This window comes from Rutilus rutilus (genome assembly GCF_951802725.1).
Source record: "Rutilus rutilus genome assembly, chromosome: 2".
NCBI classification, from domain to species: domain Eukaryota; kingdom Metazoa; phylum Chordata; class Actinopteri; order Cypriniformes; family Leuciscidae; genus Rutilus; species Rutilus rutilus.
The window spans coordinates 30,356,585-30,375,312 of record NC_140210.1 but is presented as its reverse complement, the minus strand read 5'-3'; the positions used below and the strand labels follow the sequence as shown (position 1 = coordinate 30,375,312).

Sequence of the window (18,728 nt, the reverse complement as noted above, 5' to 3'; positions counted from 1 at the left end):
TTTTTAACCTTGGCCAGATCTGTGCCTTGCCACAATTCTGTCTCTGAGCTCTTCAGGCAGTTCCTTTGACCTCATGATTCTCATTTGCTTTAGCAAATGGCTGCAATATAACAAAGAGTGAAAAATTTAAGGGGGTCTGAATACTTTTCGTACCCACTGTAAATAGTGCGTAAAGACAACACTATTTTGATGTGCATTTTGATAACACTATTCACCATAATAATATAAAATCTAAATTTAGAAGTTTTCAGAAAGGTCGATTATGCGAAAAAAGAACTCATGAAAGAAAGTTTCATGAATGAGTAATGCAAACTTTAATCCTACATTTCATAATTTTTTGGTTTTGTTTTTGAATTGTCACTTAAATACAAAAATCTTCTATTACAGTTTATTTTAAGGAGTTCTTATTACAGTGTAATTACACAAATAAGTAATGAGCAATATTAACATTAAACTATAATGCACTTATTATAGGGTTAGGGTTTGGTTAGGGTTAGTTGCTTGTAATTATGCATAACTTACTCTAATTAATATAGTAAGTACTTGTAACATGTAACAAGACATTGTATAATAAAGCGTTACCAAGTCTTTTATTGTCACTTAAATGCAAAATATACAGTACATTTCTTTCAGTGCTCAAAATTGTCTATTGCTGTTCAGGATAGTCAAAAAGTTTGTGATTCTTTGCTGACATTTGACCTCTTCTGTAGTCTCTTATCTTTCTCATTACATTATACCTACTGTCTTCTGGTAAGGCCCAGAACTATATTTCCCAGCATGCCCAATTATTCCCCTAGGTTTAATGAGAGCCAATCTAATTACACCTGCCTCCTTCAATAGAGAGAGGATTTCTTGACAGATACATGAAGACCCTGGCATTAAGAGAAGTGCAGAGGAGGCATGTCCTAAGATTGTCTTCTATGGCACACTGGGGACTTATAGCCACTTAACAAAGAATAGAAAGGTAAGGAAATTCTCACTGGGTATAGTTGGTACAACATGATCTGTATCCGTTGCTAATTTGCAGTAAAGGAAATTGTTAAAATAAATAATGACGGGTGTGAATACAAATGAACGCCGCCTGCTAGCTTCCGTCACAGGCTGTGCTTCTAACCGTCGTTGTGGGAGATTTGATCGATTGAAGCATGAGAGAGGACAAATGTCCCTCACTTAGGCTGATTCAATTAGACGCACCATATTTCAGCTGAGATTCTTGAACCTCAAGCATTTCATTACTGATTTGTGAGCAGAGATGTGATCACCAAGAAAACCAGAGTCCGCCCACAAATGAAGTAAGCTAGTGATTTAAAAATGAATATCACTGGTGAGTATTAAGCACAGAAGACATCTGGAAATGACTAAAGTGCTAACCATGAAATGTGTTCAAACTGTGTTATTTGGCGAGTAAGTAGTCTTTGAGGTTTTTCCACACACTTAAGATGGCCACAAACACCTCATCAGTTGGAGGGATAAAAATGGCTTGAATTTTGGCTAAGCTAACAGTACCGCCCCATTGCGGTCATTATTAATCACCACAAGTGCTCTTCACTGTTCTTTTGTGAATGAGATCTCTGGCATATCCAGCCTTGACGATGTAATGGGATTAAATTTTGGACAGCAAGGACAAAATGGAGGACAAGCTCGGGACGTGGTTGGGTGGGGCGAAAACAGCGTCATCGTCCACCCCCAGGACATTGACGCAGTGTATGAAAAGACGCATAAGAGACCCGGCCCAACCCCCGCCTTTACTTCCCTCCTCCTTTTTCACCCCTGCCACGCCCCGCCAAGAGCAGCAGAGCACTTAGAGTAATGTAAATAACGTACTGGCTATTTTTAGAGTGCCTTCTCTTAACAGTGACATTGGAAGTTGAAGAGAGTTAACGTCATAAATTGTCACGTTTTCAGACACGCGTTTTCGTAACTACCCGCAGATCCTACAGCAGTCCGCAGACCTTTTTGGCAGGCGAAAAGACTTAGAAAATGGGGTTGGTGTCACAAACGGGAATAAACATAACGTATTCAAACACAATTTGTCAAGTTTGATGAATTTAAACAAAACGGAAAAAGTCTACTTAGACTTTTCGTGGACTGTAGGCCTATTACTTATAAAGTAATAATACACAACTATGAAAGTCTTAGCAATAAAATTTATTGTCTTTTAATAATTCTATGTTTAATCTGTAGGCCACAATTAATAAATAAATAAATAAATATAGATTTGTGTAGCTGGCTCCGAGCAATTCAAATATATATACTTGTATATAGACAGTAAAGTACTTTACATTAGTGGAATACTGGACAGTTATATTCATTGGAATATAAATACACACATCACACAAATTTCTGTATTGCTAAAACCAACAAAATAACACAGCAGCTGGCTCATCCTGGAACCAGGTACAACGACTTCTTTTGACATCAAATCACAAAATATAACACAGCACAGACCCCGGAGGTTATTATTACATCTTGTAAATCATTTGCAGCTACATTCATTTTCAAGTACAACCAAGTGACGAACTGGCTTTGCATAATGTCCAATTACCTCCATTTAATCCATGTAGCTACAGTAGTTAAGGCTATTGAAATATTATATATATATATATATATATATATATATATATATATATATATATATATATATATATATATATACATATATATATATATATATGTACATATATATATATATATATATGTACATATATATATATATATATATATATATATATATGTACATATATATATATATATATATATATATATATATATATATATACACACACATATTTCCATGTTCCTTGTTTTCTGTTCATCTTAATATTGCACTATGAACATGAAAAAGACATTTGCCACATGTACACTTATGTCACAGTTGTTAAAGGTATTTTGTAGATGGGAAGCACATCACTTGTTATAATATAATTTTGTATTTATGGAACAGCATATAACTGTTTAGCTACATTTATGATAGGACGATAGGATAATCTGCACTAATATCTAGAATGGGAGTTTGACATACATAATGGCATGACACATGGACTTACACCTATTATTTATTCATATATAGCTATAATTTGAAATATTATAATCACTGTTACATTGTTTTTTTTTTGTGTTTTTTTTTTTTTTTTTTATCTGGACTGATCTGTGTCCAGATTCACTGGAATTAAAAGGAATATTTATAGCAAAAATGAAAATTTTGTCATCATTTTCTCACTTTCAATACTGGAACACACAAAGAAATACTTTGAAGAATGTTTTAACTGCTCCCCCCCCCCATACAAAGGTCAATAGGGTCCAAAACAGCCCACTGCATTTAATTGTATGACCACTGAGACATGTTTCTGTGTTCCACATAAGAAATAAAGTCATGAAGGCTCAGAGAGACATTGAGAAAATGATGACAGAACATTTTTGGGTTAACAGTCCCTTTAATAATATCATTTCCCCCGGATTATCACAGTATCTCAACATTTTCTTTAGAAGGGAAAGGAGAGTTACTCAGGTTTGTACATACCAACAGGAGTCGAAGAGCTTCTCAGGGTAAGCAAAACCATCAAGTCAGTTTTTTCCTAATATTACTCACACCACTCGAATCTCTGCTGTTTTCTTCTCTCTCTCCATTTTCAGTTGCTATTCAATTCCCTTCTGAAAGAAGTGATGGCAATTCCAGAAAATTATGTGGAGTGAATTAATTATGTAAATCAAATTTCTTTACTTATTGTGTGAAGCAGTCCTTCACATTATGGAGCCACTAGAGAGTCTCAGGATCGACCATGAAGTCTCTACTCGTTCTCATGACTTGGTGACTCCGGGCTGGAGTCTTCCTCTTCGGTCAGGGTTTCTTTCCTGGCGAAGGTAGCAGCTAAAGTAACACTAAGTCTTGGCTTGACCGGGGCCATTTCATTCAGTCCAATGATGTTCCTGTTCACCAATGTGGTCTTGTCCATTATTTCAGCACTGTGCTTGGACACCACTGCATCCAAGAAATCATATTTAGCCGACAAAGTGCCATTCTCAAACAGATACTTAAACAGGTGTGAGACGGCCACGTTGCTTAAGAACGAGGCCAGCATGGAAACTGTCTTAAAGGGAAACCTTTGCATCACCAGGTATTCCACTTCATTGGTCACATGATGGACCTTCTTCTCAATGGTCCATCCGGGGTAGTAGATGAACGGAGGCAGTTTTAGATAAGGTTCCCCTCCGCCAATGCGCAGGATCATTCCAAAGACGTATCCAGCCACCGCGCCATAGGTGTTTGTGCCACGGACAAAAAGAACACAGATGAGTTGGGGGAAGATGATGACGTAGACCAGGTCAGAGCTCAGGTACCATAAACCGTAGACAGTCCCAGACAGGAGAGCCATGGCCGTCGCTAGACCCCCGAACACAAAAATAGTGATCCGCATGACCCACACAATCTCACGGTCGGAAGCCTTGAGGTCAATACAAAGAGGAGATGAGAATTAGAGGGGAAATAAAATGAGAACTGAGAAAGCTACACATTTCTATTTGATTAAGTTGATTAATATGCCGTTTTTAATCACTTTTTACATACAGTGTCGTTTTGATGCATCCAAACAATACAATTTTGTTTTGGATGCCATTGACTTTCATTATGTGGACAACAACAGATGAGACATTATGCAAAATATCTTCTTTTGACTCTCGCAAAATAATGAAAGTCATACAGTTTTTGAACGACATGGGTGTGAGTAAATGATGACCGATTTTTATTATTATCATTATTAATTGTATTGAGTGACCAATCCTTTCAATTACCTTATTCCTGCATTAGTATGCATATTTATCATTTTTAGAGAAGTCAGTTATTCTGACAGTGCAAAATAAAAAGTTCTTACTCATTACTTCATGTTGTCCATTACAAATATCTAAATATTATTAAATCAACGCCGTAAGATAAAAAATATGTAGAAAAAAATGGAAAAGGTACTGGTAATTTCTACCAATACATCATCTGTTAAGTTTTTTGGACATTTCTTTTAACACTAAAACACAACACAATGCATTACGTGACTCAAAATATGGGTAAAACACCTGTGAAAAATCAATACGGAAAGTTTCTTCTTATTAACAAAGTATATAGTGCCTTATTTTCTCACACTTTTCTTAAGAGTAAAGATACATTTACTTAAGAAGCAAAATGGCTTAAGACATAAAGTAGTTTTCTAAAAAATGGGGTCCATCAACTGTCTGGTTACCGACATTCTTCAAAATATCTTCTTTTGTGTTCATACTGGTTTGAAACAACGTGAACTTTAAGTATAAACTCACTTAATTTTGATGATTTTGCTTCTGAAGTAAATAGATCTTGATTTAAAATTATTTAGATATTTGTAGATATTTCTTTTTTTTGTAGTGAATGACTTAGCAGTTAATGAAATTAGACTGGCTCTCACCGATTGCCGGAAAGCGAGCTGGTAGATGTTCCTAGCGAACATGGAGCTGGCTGATAGGATGGATGAGTCAGCGGATGACATCACTGCGGCAGAAACTGCCCCAAGACCAAAAAAGGAGATATAGGGTGGGCACAGGTGCTGTAGCACGATCGGTAAGATCATGTCGGACTGGTCCCTCTGCATGGGAGGAATTGACCCATAGGTTGTTTGGTTCCAATCTGTGGGGGTAGAACATACTTACTACATACTTTGTGTAATACAACAACATATATATATATATGTATGTGTGTGTGTGACCCTGGATCACAAAACCAGTCACATGTCGCACGGGTATATTTGTGGCAATAGCCAACAATACATTGCATGGGTCAAAATTATCGATTTTTCTTTTATGCCAAAAATCATTAGGATATTAAGTAAAGATCATGTTCCATGAAGATATTTTGTACATATCCAACCGTAAATATATAAAACATTTATTTTTGTGAGTGAATGCAGCACAATCGCGAACATACATGGAAAACTTTAAAGGAGATTTTCTCAATGTTTCGATTTTTAGGCACCCTCAGATTCCAGATTCTTAAATAGTTGAATCTCGGCCAAATATTGTCCTATCCTAACAAACCATACATCAATGGAAACCTTATCTATTCAGCTTTTATATGATACATAAATCTCAATTTAAAAAAATGTAGCCATGTGACTGGTTTTGTGGACTGGACACACACACACACACACACACACATATATATATAGAAACATATATTGTATATAAATATACATTGTTTGCATCATACATAAGGTAATGTATATTAACATTCTATTTCAAATTCTTTTTACTTTCAATCCAAAATCAACACGCCTTGTGCTTGATTAGCCGGTTATTCCCAATAAGTTAAGTAATTTAAGTGACTGGCTGTGTCTTTGATGCTGAAAGTCTGTTGATTAAATCTGGGTGCTGTGTGCCTCCCTCAGATGTAATATTTACAGGGTTCACATCGTTAAATGGATAATCTGTTAATAATGTATGAAGGAGACCAGCTGTTGTTATTTACTCATTTCTTTAGTGATCTGAAGGGAACATGGTTTCCACCCAGGGCTGATACAGCCTGGGGAACACCTCCCACAACACACCATAGCAAATCAGACTGTTTCCCTCAATAATGAGAAAAAAGTGATTACATAATTAGAATTACTGACGGTATGTACTAAATACAGTACATGCTCAAAGGGAAAATGGCTTTAGGACAAGGAAATATTATATACAGGAAACAATATGAAAAATGCTTTGATGCACATTTTTAATTTGGATGAGCTGTGAATAATTATCCAGGGCGAGGGTACAGTATGTGTCATGTTCTGGAGGAGAAAAAACAATAGAAGTGTGTAATTAAGAGCACTTTTGTATTATCTGTTTAAAGAAAAGATTTCTGACTTAGTAAGATCTAAAAAGTCCAATGTTGAAGCCATGCTACAAAGCTTTTATTCCTGAAATAGTGAGCCTTCCCATTTTTTTTTGCACTCCAAAGTCTCAGTCTATTGATCTGTAAGTGGAGACAGCCTGTAAATCAGACTAATTAGACTGCTGGGGTGAATTTGTTTGCAGATGCTGTTTATTTAACCCTTAAATGCATGAAGGTTTTGCCAATCATTATTACATATTCGTGTCTTTAGCGTCCCGGATTGATATCTATCTTACTTGCTCTGCAGTAAATCGCTGAGCCATTTCAAGTTTTGCTGATGACACTTCCTATTCTTTTGTTTTCTGCCTGCGGTAACTATGAGTGAAATGTCACTTCACATATCAGACATTGCCACCTTGGGGAATAAAGGTGAATTGCACTTGTTCAGTCATCAAATATTCAATTATGGTTGTGCAGAAAAAATATACTTACAGTTACACACCTTGGTTGGCAACCCTATCTGATTAAAAAAAATTAGGCATTCTTTTATAATTTAATTTTTTTCTCGTTATATTGTTGAAAATTAATTGATTGAGGAATACTAAGAAGATTGATGTCTTTAAAAAATGAATGAGGAGGAGTGTAGTGAATGATGTCCCGTGTCACTAAAGACCTGAGGTATGCATTTAAGGGTTAATGCAAAACTATATATGCAATAAATGAACTGTTATTAAAGTTGGTATGAAACAAAGTTGCAATAATATTTTATTCCTTATAGCCTGCAACAGTGCCCACCCCCATTTTCAGCAGAAATTATTCTGGAAGTATTTTTTTTTTTTATTAATTATAATTTTTTCCCATAGGGATTTAAAAATATTCTCCATTAAAGAGTTATAAGTCATGAACCAAGCCAATTAATGTTAATGTTGATGTTGATTGAACATTTTAAATGTATAATGAAATTAATTTAAAACTACCAGGTGATGTATTTATTCACCCAAACACCTGTTTGGCACCTACAGATGGTGGACAACCAGAATGAGACTTTTACCGCCGCCGTTCCCGCGGCGGCAAAATTGGGATGTGTATTTGCTGCCTTTTACCGCTGAGTGGCGCTGTAATCACAGACTTTGAAAAGTGTCAGTTTATTCTCTTTATGACGTAATCTGCCGCGGCAGTAATCTGAGTTGAGGCCACAGATAAATTCAAGATAAATATTGTGGTTAAACGAATTCAAATTCATTAAATTTAAACAAAGTAGACACACGTTAACATTGTGTGCCCAGTTTTTCTATAATTTAGAAAGGCTATGTCAATAGGTTACTTGTCATTTACTTACATAAAATTAAAACATTTTCAGGACTTGCAGTTACTAACCGATGTTAGTCGGTTTAAGCATTCTTTGTTATATTCAGAATTAAATAGGCTTACATGTTGTTATGATTATCAATTGAATTATTTAATAAATAATCAACCACAATGCCTATTAGCCTAGCCTACTGCCGCAGCAAAAATAAACCAGTCGAATTTCAAAGTCGTTCGCGAAATGGCAAGTGACAGGGCAAAACAGCAGCAACTGCGGCATTTTAAAAGGTAAGTTTCCTATCTGTTTATTTTAAAAAAAAAATTTGAAAAAAAAAAGAAACATGGCGCAAGATCTTGTAAAAAAAAAAAAAAAACGTTTTTCATTATTTGAACAAAAATGAGACTGATTGAATATGTAAAAATATAAACAAACAAAGCAGAGAATAAAACAAACTTTTAGGGAAAAAATATAGGCCTATTATGCTACAACAGAATTGGTTAACATTAACGAAAGCAAAATATGTAAAAATACATTTAAAACAAAATAAAACAAAACAAATTCGTGGCCGAATTCAAATCGGTTCAAATCCCGAACAAACAATAGTAGACCGTGTAGCCGACAGTGTTTATGTATTTCCGTTCTTGATGCCTAAATATGCATCTGTTTATTAAAGTCAATCGTCTTGTTTAATTATCAATTGTACATTACAACATAAATTTGCAACATTCCAGTTGTGCCGCTGCAAAGACGACACATCTGATGAAGGAAGACTGTGAGCCGATTGCACCAGAAAATGAAGAACACACACTGGAACGTTAGGCTATGTCGCTACGAGTGAATCGTGGCCGAGTGGTTGAACTTACGTTACGATCATTTAGATGACACGGGTTCGAATCCCGAACTAACTTGGACTACTGATATTTTTATATTAGCCTATTAATGCGTTTAAACGACAAACAATAAAATCAGAACCAGTATTCTGTTGCGTTCATGGTTTCAGTGGCAGTAACAAGTAGCTTTTGTTCCTTCAAAGATACAACATGCCTTGCTGAATTCACCTTACAATAAAACGAGGTGGGTCGCGAATTAAAGAGCTCTGTATCTGCTAAATTGAAATTGTGTGTGGAAAACCTTTAAATACAATCAATAAAACTACAATATATAATTTAATAAGATATAGGGCCTACTGTACATAGGCTATGGACTTTTGGAGATTAATCCTTAAAAGAATTTAGCCTTTGCCTGCTCATCAGGCTGGCTCCGACACTCTCCATATGAAAGACGGAACATTAACACCTCTGTCCTGCACCCCCACGATAAAGCAATTGCCTTCTCCAAACCCCCCACAGGCTAGCTGAGTTTGCAAAACAAAACAAAGAGTTTGCCACTCTTCGTGGTGTGCCAAAACACTTAATTATAAACTTCAATATTTCATTCAAAACAATCTCAAAACGCTTTGTGACATTTTGAAAAGCCGTGGATGCATTACTGCCACTGGAACCATGAACGCAACAGAATACTGGTTCTGATTTTATTGTATGTCGTTTAAACGCATTAATGCATTAATAGGCTAATATAAAAATATCAGTAGTCCAAGTTAGTTCGGGATTCGAACCCGTGTCATCTAAATGATCGTTACGTAAGTTCAACCACTCGGCCACGATTCACTCGTTGCGACATGGCCTAACGTTCCAGTGTGTGTTCGCTCAAACGCTCTTCATTCAAATGAACGCGCCGCCGCGTTTGTCCAACACTAATTCAACATGCCAGAATAAAACCTGGCTTTAGAACAATGCATAGCGCCACTCGTCGTGGTGTGCCAAAAAAATTACAATAATTTAGTTTCATTTATTTCAGTGTTAATGTTTGAGTTAAAAAAAAATCCTCTACAAATTAAATTAACACAAAGTCGGCTATAAGAGTCCTTTATAGGCTACGTAAAAAAGCAAAGGGCTTACAGTCTTAACATTTAGGCTACTTTGCTTAAATTCGATACATTTATTTTCAGTAGGGCCTAATAAATTTGTAGGGATGTAATTTCAGTATGCTTTACCAACGCTATGTATTCAGTTAAAGTTCCAAGAGGTCTGGTCTCTATATTTCCTTCCCAGGCCCAGCTGACACTAATATGCAAGTGCACAGCAAAATTCTATTCTAAAAAAAAAGTCTATAGGCCTACTATACTGCCTGAATTTAAATAAGTAAGATAAGCAAATATAACAGACACTAATCATGGAGGCGCCCGCGCGGTCACTTGCATTGCACGTCAGCTGGAGCGCATCTCATCCTAACTTAACGAAACTCAGCGTATGCCTCACACAGACATGATAAATACATCAAATACACAAAGCTTGAAATGTCTTCAAACGAAATAATTCAAAACGAAAAGAAAAAGGCTACTCTCTGATTATGTCTATATGTGCATCTCTAGGTGCGTTCACTACAAATATGGCGATCGTCAACTTCAACTTTGCAGTCGACACTGTCAGAAAACACTAGTTTATTGATAAAAATCAATGCACGCATCACCGTATTTACAAATACACATCTTGCTTGTTGTCGAAAAAACGAAATATTATGTTGAAATAACATTATTATTAATAATACATCTTTTAGAATATTTGATTAAATGCTGATTGTTGCGCTTGTTCAATTTAATAAAATTAAAACTTTAATTGTGATAATTAAAATAATTGAAAATGAAATATTTAGTGGCCAAGTTTTGCTAATTTATTATATAGGCTATTATATGCCTATTGCCTATATTAAGTAGGTCATATTAAGACAAGGCATGTATTAGTTATTTTAGCTGTTATGAGAAAAATAAATCTAACGAAATCTAAAATCTAAATCTAATAAATCAAAAAAATAAATAAATCTAACGCCAGTTCAACATGCCAGAATAAAACCTGATTTTTGAACAATGCGTAACGCCACTCGGCCTGGTGTGCCAAAACACTACATTTTAAACTTCAATGTTTAATTCAAAACAATCTCAAAACGCGTTGTGACATTTTTTTAAAGCAGTAGCCAAGCCTATATACATTAAGGGCATTGAAACCAGGATCTTAACTAAAACGCGTTCCGAGTAATCTCTCAAAAATTATGCCACACTACTCCATGTATTTTTTTTTAAGGACTGCTTTTGAAATCACTATAAATTACTATGCAATTGTATCGCTCACGAGAGCTCTTCATTTATCTAATTCCTCAATAGAATAGTAAAAATATTCCGCGTCATTGCTCCTAATATCGTCTCTATTTTTAACTTTTGATTCTATTTTTTCAGTTCTAAAATTTATTCTATCTTTGGTTCTATTCTGTTGTAGCCTAATAGGCCTATTTATATATATGAAAAATATGCCTATTAGGCTTAGGGTTTTATATTTAACCCACTTACATTTTAAAATACGGCAATTGCTGCTGTTTTGCACAATGTCCCTTTGCGCCACCTGGCGGTCATTTCGGGAACGACTTTGAAATGCGGCTGGTTTATTTTCGCCGCGGTGATTTCGCCGCGGCAGCTGGCGCGGCGGTAATAGGCATTTTGGTTGTCCACCATCTGTATTCACTATTCCACTCTCATTGAAAAAAATGTCCAGTTTCAAATACCTTACCTGTGGAAGCCCCTATGGCTCCGATCAGGACGGAGGGAATAGCCATGATGATACATCCAAAGGCAGCCAGGAATGAGAGGACTTGAGCATAGGTAGCTGAAGAGGCAGAAAGAACCCTTTGAAAATACACCTGCCAGGGAATCCCCCCCAACATCTAAAAACAGAAATGTCATTGTAAATACAGACACCAGACATCATGATACAGATGCATAACATCAAGTGTGTTATAAATTAGGGGAAAAAAATTAACTACAAACATTAAAGGTTGTGTCAGCAATTTCAGGCCCAAAAAAGGCCCAAACATAAATGATCACATTCATCTAATCTTTCCTAACTGGATCGCTGATACAACCTTTAAAGCTAATCTCTCTCTCTCTCTCTATTTTTTTTTTTGTTGGTCTTATTTAGTTTTCCGCCCTACGAATGATTGCATTGTTCAATAAAGTGAGAAATTAAGTTTGGCCCTTCAGAATCAACAATCATCCATCGGCAAAATGATTGTGTCTCCATTCCATCATGCTACAGTGAGTTGTCCACTCACCAGAAGGCAGAAGTTGTCAGCCCACATCCATTTGTCAGCGCTATCTATCTTCCCGAGCCATGCAGTCTGATTAGCATGGAGCTGCTTCACTGCTGTCACTCCGATGTCAGACACGGCTGGATTTGAGAGTGCAAAAGGGACGCTCACCCACTACGAAGAGAACATTTTCCACTCTATTACCATGTAATAGACTATCTATAACATTGTAACACACCATATTGAACTTAATGTGTTGCATGTGCAAGTGCAAAATATAATAGATCAATTTTAATCTTAATTATTAAATATTTAATTTTAATTTCCACAGCAGTGCAATAGCTAATCAGTTGCTAATGTTATATTATAAATTGAATTCAATTAATAATGCAATAAAAAATAAATAAAATACTTGTATCTACGAAAAGTGATTGATGAGTTGTTACTCTCAAAACAGCTGACAGTCACTACTGCTGAAGACATGCAGACATCAATTAAGGGGACAATGACATCACCGCAATGACTTCACCATGTGGCTCTGTGAATCCTTACCAGTCCTAAAAAAATGCAGAAGAGCTGGACAACATCAGTGTAGGCCACTGAGTAGAGTCCTCCAATCAGCGTGTAGAAAATGGCAATAAGAGCCGAAATAATCACAGACATATTGATGTCGATGTCAATGATCACACTCAGTGTGGCCCCTGTGACATAAAGAAATATGCTTTTCATGACGTTTAATTAAGCAGTATTTACAATGTATTTGTGCAATTTGTACAATTATGGTAGAGCCTGCAAAATGTCCTGATTGCTTGAGAAAAGGTCTGCATAAGATATAATTTCCCACTCTATTCTTACCAAGGGCAGATAAAATGGCGGCTGACCAGAACATTTCCCCCATTAGAGCAGGGATGAATAGCAGACCACCCATCCTTTTTCCGTACAGTAGCTGGAAGGGGTCAAGCATGGTGACGTAACCCCGGGAGCGCATGGGTTTAGCAAAGAAAAGGCCACCTTGACATAAATCAATTCATAGAAATTATATGTTTGACAGATATGTTCATGTTAACTTGAAAAATAAAAAATGTCTTTCACCGCTTATCATAGCTGCATAAATACACAACATACCCAAGACAAGGCTGAGTGCATATCCAAAGGGAGCCTGTGCCCATGCCAAGCCGTACCCGGGAAGATACACATTTTCTGCAGTGCCGTTTATATAACCTCCTCCGACCCAAGTTGCTGGAATGAAAGAGGATTTAAAAAAAGAATGGTCTTGAAAGTATAGGTTCTCTCTCTCTCTCTCTATATATATGGTTGTGTATGTGGAGATACCATATTTGGTAACATAAATAATTACAGAATTAACACTACACACTACATGCGCTATATAAATGTAATGAATTATTATTATTATTATTATTATTATTATTATTACATGCACAATGGAACATATACAAATATATAATATAGCGATATAATAAAATATAAGTTTATAATATATTTAATTTAGGCCAACAAATTTCAGATTTTTTTTTTTTTTTTTACTCTTTCAACATACTCGATTTATAACGATAAGGTTCATTTGTCCCCCAATAATTTATTTTGCATGTCTACTTTAATGTGTAGAAAGACATCAAGAAAACCTTTTTACACAGACAGAATATTTTTGTTAGATAACTAAATCTTTAAACTGAAGAATGTAAAAATAAAACGCCAGTCACGTTATATCGCATATAGTCTACATAAAGTAAAATTTACTTTTCTATTAATTTCCCTCTGAAACTCACCAGTCATGGTAAATGCGCCGACAAATAATCCAATATCCCTTCCACCGACCATAATAGTCTCACTGCGATCAGTTCCTTCCATCACGCCGGAATTCTTGTTCTTCCATGCTGCCCAGATTCCCACTACAAGGATCAGCAGGTAGAAGATGACAATCGCCACCAACCCCTCCACATGGATGTTCATCTTCTCTCTGCTAAAGTCGTTGTATTTCTAAAGAACCGAAATGCATTGAGACCTAAGGGAAAGAGACCTAAAGAGATGCATAAGAAGAGAGAGAGAGAGAGAAAAAGTCTACTTTGCTTCTCAACACAAAGAAGATCAGGATTCAGAAATATTTTGTTGTTGCACAGAAGATTTGAAATGCGTAGCATCTTATCTCTTAATAGTCTAAATCAGCAGGTTGTTTCAGTCACTTCAAGCTTTGTTAAATTGCATGCTAAATTAATGGATTTCATGTTTCTTGTTTAGATGGGGGGAAAATGACAACTATATCATAATTGAACATCATATGAAAAGTGCCTCACCTTTGTGAATCAGCCGCTCAACTGCCACCAAGAGTGCGAAAAGAGCCCAACTATCGCCTCAGGAGAGGAGCAGTACAGCACATTTCAGAGTGAGCCAAACTTACTGTGAATCTTATAAGAGCAGGTTTCGTCAGAGGGTCGGTGAACGTCAGAGAGATGTGAATGGGGGCTATTTATGAATAAAGATGTCAGATAGCGCAAATGAGCCGCGCGTCACAGGAGGTTCTCAAGTCAACTGAAAATCGCAAGACGGGGGGGAAACAGCTGTAAATCAAGAGTAGTTGAATATATCGGTTCCATTCATGTTTTTCTTGACTGGTGTTTTAAGGCAGTCTGTTTGAGTTAAGCGCTCTCTCTCTCTCTCAGCAGTAGCAGCAGGTCAGGCGCTGTCCAGAGTGCTGAACCAGATCTCGCGCCAGGGCTTTTAGACGCCACCCAAACTCTCCACATTCAAGTGTATTGGGTAGACAAAATTGAAAAGTCAGGAGGGTGTTTATAGTCAAACTGAACAGCACTGGCACGCTAAATAACGTTGAACACGACAGTAATCTAACGCAATTGTGCGGTTTTCTACGTTGTATAGCCATTTTTTTTTTCTTTTTTTTTTTTTTGCTGTATTTCCACACGTTTACGTTTTCTGTTTTTGACTTTACTATATACAGGCTAAACTTTTTTCATAAAGCGTTAATAAAAGTGCATCTTTGTTCATTTTGTTTCGTAGAGATTTTTGCAAGTAGGGAATCAACGAATTCCTTTTATCTAGGTACCTATTCAAATTATTAAAAGACTTTAGGCCCGTTTTACTCTTTTTGCAGGAGTGCTCTGTTTTACGATTTCTTTTCTTTAAAATCCGTAAATGATATTCTGACATTCTGCCACCCAGTGGCTAAATTTTATGCTGTTGGTGGTTTTCCTAGTGGCTTAAATTGCTCATTTTAGCTAGCTTTAATGCATTGTTCATCAAGGAAAGAAGAGAGAGAGAGAGAGAAAAAAAAGGGTTCCACTTTATTTCCATAGTCCACTTTAGACATTCTACTAACTATTAGTAACTTTGCAACTACATGTCAACTAACTCTCATTAGAGAATTAGTAGACTATAGTAGACTGTTAGGTTATGGTTAGATGTTAGGGTTCGGGTTAGTGAAATAAGTTGCCTTTTAGTTGCCAAGTTACTTATAGTCAGTAGAATTAGGGGACCATCACAATAAAGTGTTAGCAGATATTAAGCATACAGTCAACTAATACTCTAATGAGAGTTAGTTGCCATTAAGACTTCAGATGCAAAAGCCTCTAAGAACGTCTAAAGATTTTGTTTAATATTAACATTTTTATCAGGCTCCTATGTATAGGTTTCTACCCAAGTACCGGCATTTCTGAATGGGCTGAGGCTGGGATTTAGTGAGTTTGAAGTGAAGTATTTGATGAACTATGTGCGGAGAGCATTCACTCAATATTAGTATCTCATTTTTGACAGAGGTGGCTTTTAGAGGCTTTTGCATCGGAGGTCTTCACGTGTAGCTGCAAAGTTACTTATAGTTAGTAGAATGTCTAAAGTGGACTATCGAAATAAAGTGTTAACAAACAAAGGCTACATAAAAATGAATTAAGGAAACGCAGGAGAGCATGTACTTCAAAATCACCTTACTAAGTCAAAGCTACGATTTCTATTAACATTCATGTTTTTGTGGTAGGCTATCCAGTTTGGTCATGAGAGCTTTTATAGACACTGGACATTATTTCCTGAGGACGGGCTTTCCGCAAATAAATCTCCAGGAATCTGAGACTTTTTAGATGCTAATTCCACCTCTGCACGTTTGACAGTTCTGCAGGCTATTCTAAATAAAATCACATTCATTTCCTTGAGAAATAAGAATCTGTTAGCTTTCTTAAAAGAGAGAACGCAACTCTCCAAACGAGCCAATTTAATGGAAAAAAGAAGCCAGATATCTTCTACCTAGCCTATATCAGACAAGTCGACTAATTTAACTGGTAACATTTTGACAGCTTGCCAAGCGAGTCCCAATTATAAGCAGACGGTATACTTCCTGTACAGATGTCGAAGTTCTTTGTAGTTTAGAAAAGGCCTGGTCAAGATCCCTCAGCAGTTTACAACAGCAAATGTGGCACAGGTTCTGAAGATCATTTATGTGGTTCAGATAACATAATATTTTGAGTGTCTGTTGATTAAACCAATCTCCTTCATTGTATTAACTCATTTATTTTTATTTTCAATGAACACAAAATTAAGGCAACCAGGTTAGTTAGGCACCTTTTTAAGTTAAACCAACAATATTTTTTTCAGTGTACGGAGGATGACTATGCGCATTTTAAAATCTCTTAAAATGTTTCTGAAATAAACAGTTGATGTTTTCTTCTAGATCCCTCGCGCCTGGGAACAGTCATGGCGCACAGATTTTGCTCAGCTAATGAGCATACTTCACATCTGTTTCGTGTTCTTTGAAGTGTGTCGCAGAGAGATGAACATGTAGTTTTTCATGGACAAATGAACAGCAGATTTGACAGAACTGTCAGCAATAATAATAAGAAACAACAATACAATATAGGCTATATTAAACGTAAAAATGTACACTTAGGCCTAGCCTACTACAACAAAGTAGTCATAAAAGGTATGATCTTCAAAATGCAACTCGGGTGATACATTTGTGAAAGAAACATTACCTTCATACATGTTTTAAAAATTAAGTTAAATGAATTTATATTGTGTATATTTCAGCAGTTGTTTAACTACCTGTTGTGGCTTTCAAAAGTGAATTACAGAGTAGACCGATGCTGCCACCTAGCGGCAGAAAGTAGCTGTAGTGAGAGCGGGTGCTAATTTCAGTTGTCCGTCTGTAAAACGTCTATCGTTCATTGGAAAGTGCGAAAAAAACAGAGACTACAGCCTTCTGTTCAGGGACCGTAGCTGGAGCAGCGGAGAAAACCCGGTATTTACACAGAGAGATGGAAAGTGGCAAGCAACGGGCACTTACAGGGTCCCGCATCAGCGTCACGTCTGTTACGCATGGCTAAACGAGACGATCTGACTCTGTCACTTCTTCTCGGGGATCTGCTGCACAGACTGTCTCTGGTGCTGTCCCTATTCTCTGGCAGAAGAACATTCTGTCGTCATTTACACTCAAGTTATCTCAAACCTGTGTGACTTTCTTTTTTATGCGAAACACAAAAGAAGATATTTCGAAGAATGATGGTAACCAAAGTTTTTTTTTTTTTTTTCTTTCATTATATCGAAGAAAGAAAACAAAACAAAACACTGGGACATTTCTCAAAATATCTTCTCAAAAAAGCCAAAGAGGTTTGGAACGATACTAGAGTGAGTAATGACATAATTTACATTTTGGGGTGAACCATCGCTTTTTAAATGAACTTAGAATTAGCTTGACTACTAGGCCACATGGGCTTTGCGGTGCACAAACAGACAGCTTTGGTGGTTGGGAAGATTCATTCTTCTGCTCAGACGAATTCAACCTAAACTTTTGACGGACAAAAACAGACAAAGTAACTGCCCATATTGTGTCTAAAAAGTATGCTACTCATTATCTTTTTGTATACTGAACCACAGTAATATCACACTCGCGGTTGGCAACGCTTAAGTCATCCTCATAAACATAATTAAATGAGATGAAACTCCAGCTGAAGTCTCCAATGACAGCACAACGCCATTTGGCACCACTTTAGTATTTCAGTGACTGGAAAAGACATAAATGTGTGCTATTCCATTAAAACGGCAGATGGCTCCATGATTAGATGAGATGCTGCCATTTTCAGTAGCCTACATATCTGTGCTGATGTTGCGGTTCTAATGAGCAAGGGCATTGGATTTTCCACAGCTATAATCATGGACATGGTTCAGCCACCCAATAACAGCTGTCCCTCACACAGTTCAGACTCAAAGAGCTCTGGCCAGACTGATTATTTAAAGAGAAGGATGAAGCTCTGTGCCACACTGGCATTGACTGGTCAGTTGACTACTGAACAAAAATATATATATTAGAGAGAGAGAGATTCCCTTCATACAGAGACTAAGCCCCAGAGTTTCTGTTTATTCTTTAAACATTCTATTACAAGATCCCTTAGTGATGAATAAAAACAGCAAGAAAAAAAAAAAAAACCTTGCTAAATATCAGTC

General features: G+C 36.5%; 1 protein-coding gene across 1 annotated transcript; it reads right to left on the bottom strand.

Moving 5' to 3' along the window:
* Positions 1 to 3,136: 3,136 nt before the first annotated feature.
* slc5a7a (solute carrier family 5 member 7a) lies at positions 3,137 to 14,978 on the bottom strand. Its single transcript, XM_084401769.1, has 9 exons — positions 14,582 to 14,978; positions 14,057 to 14,307; positions 13,395 to 13,508; positions 13,125 to 13,280; positions 12,822 to 12,970; positions 12,294 to 12,443; positions 11,753 to 11,906; positions 5,427 to 5,644; positions 3,137 to 4,442 (listed from the first exon to the last, which is right to left on the bottom strand). The coding sequence occupies exons 2-9, from the start codon at positions 14,238 to 14,240 to the stop codon at positions 3,789 to 3,791; spliced, it is 1,779 nt and encodes a 592-aa protein (XP_084257895.1). The 5' UTR covers positions 14,241 to 14,307; positions 14,582 to 14,978; the 3' UTR covers positions 3,137 to 3,788.
* Between the last annotated feature and the right edge of the window lie 3,750 nt (positions 14,979 to 18,728).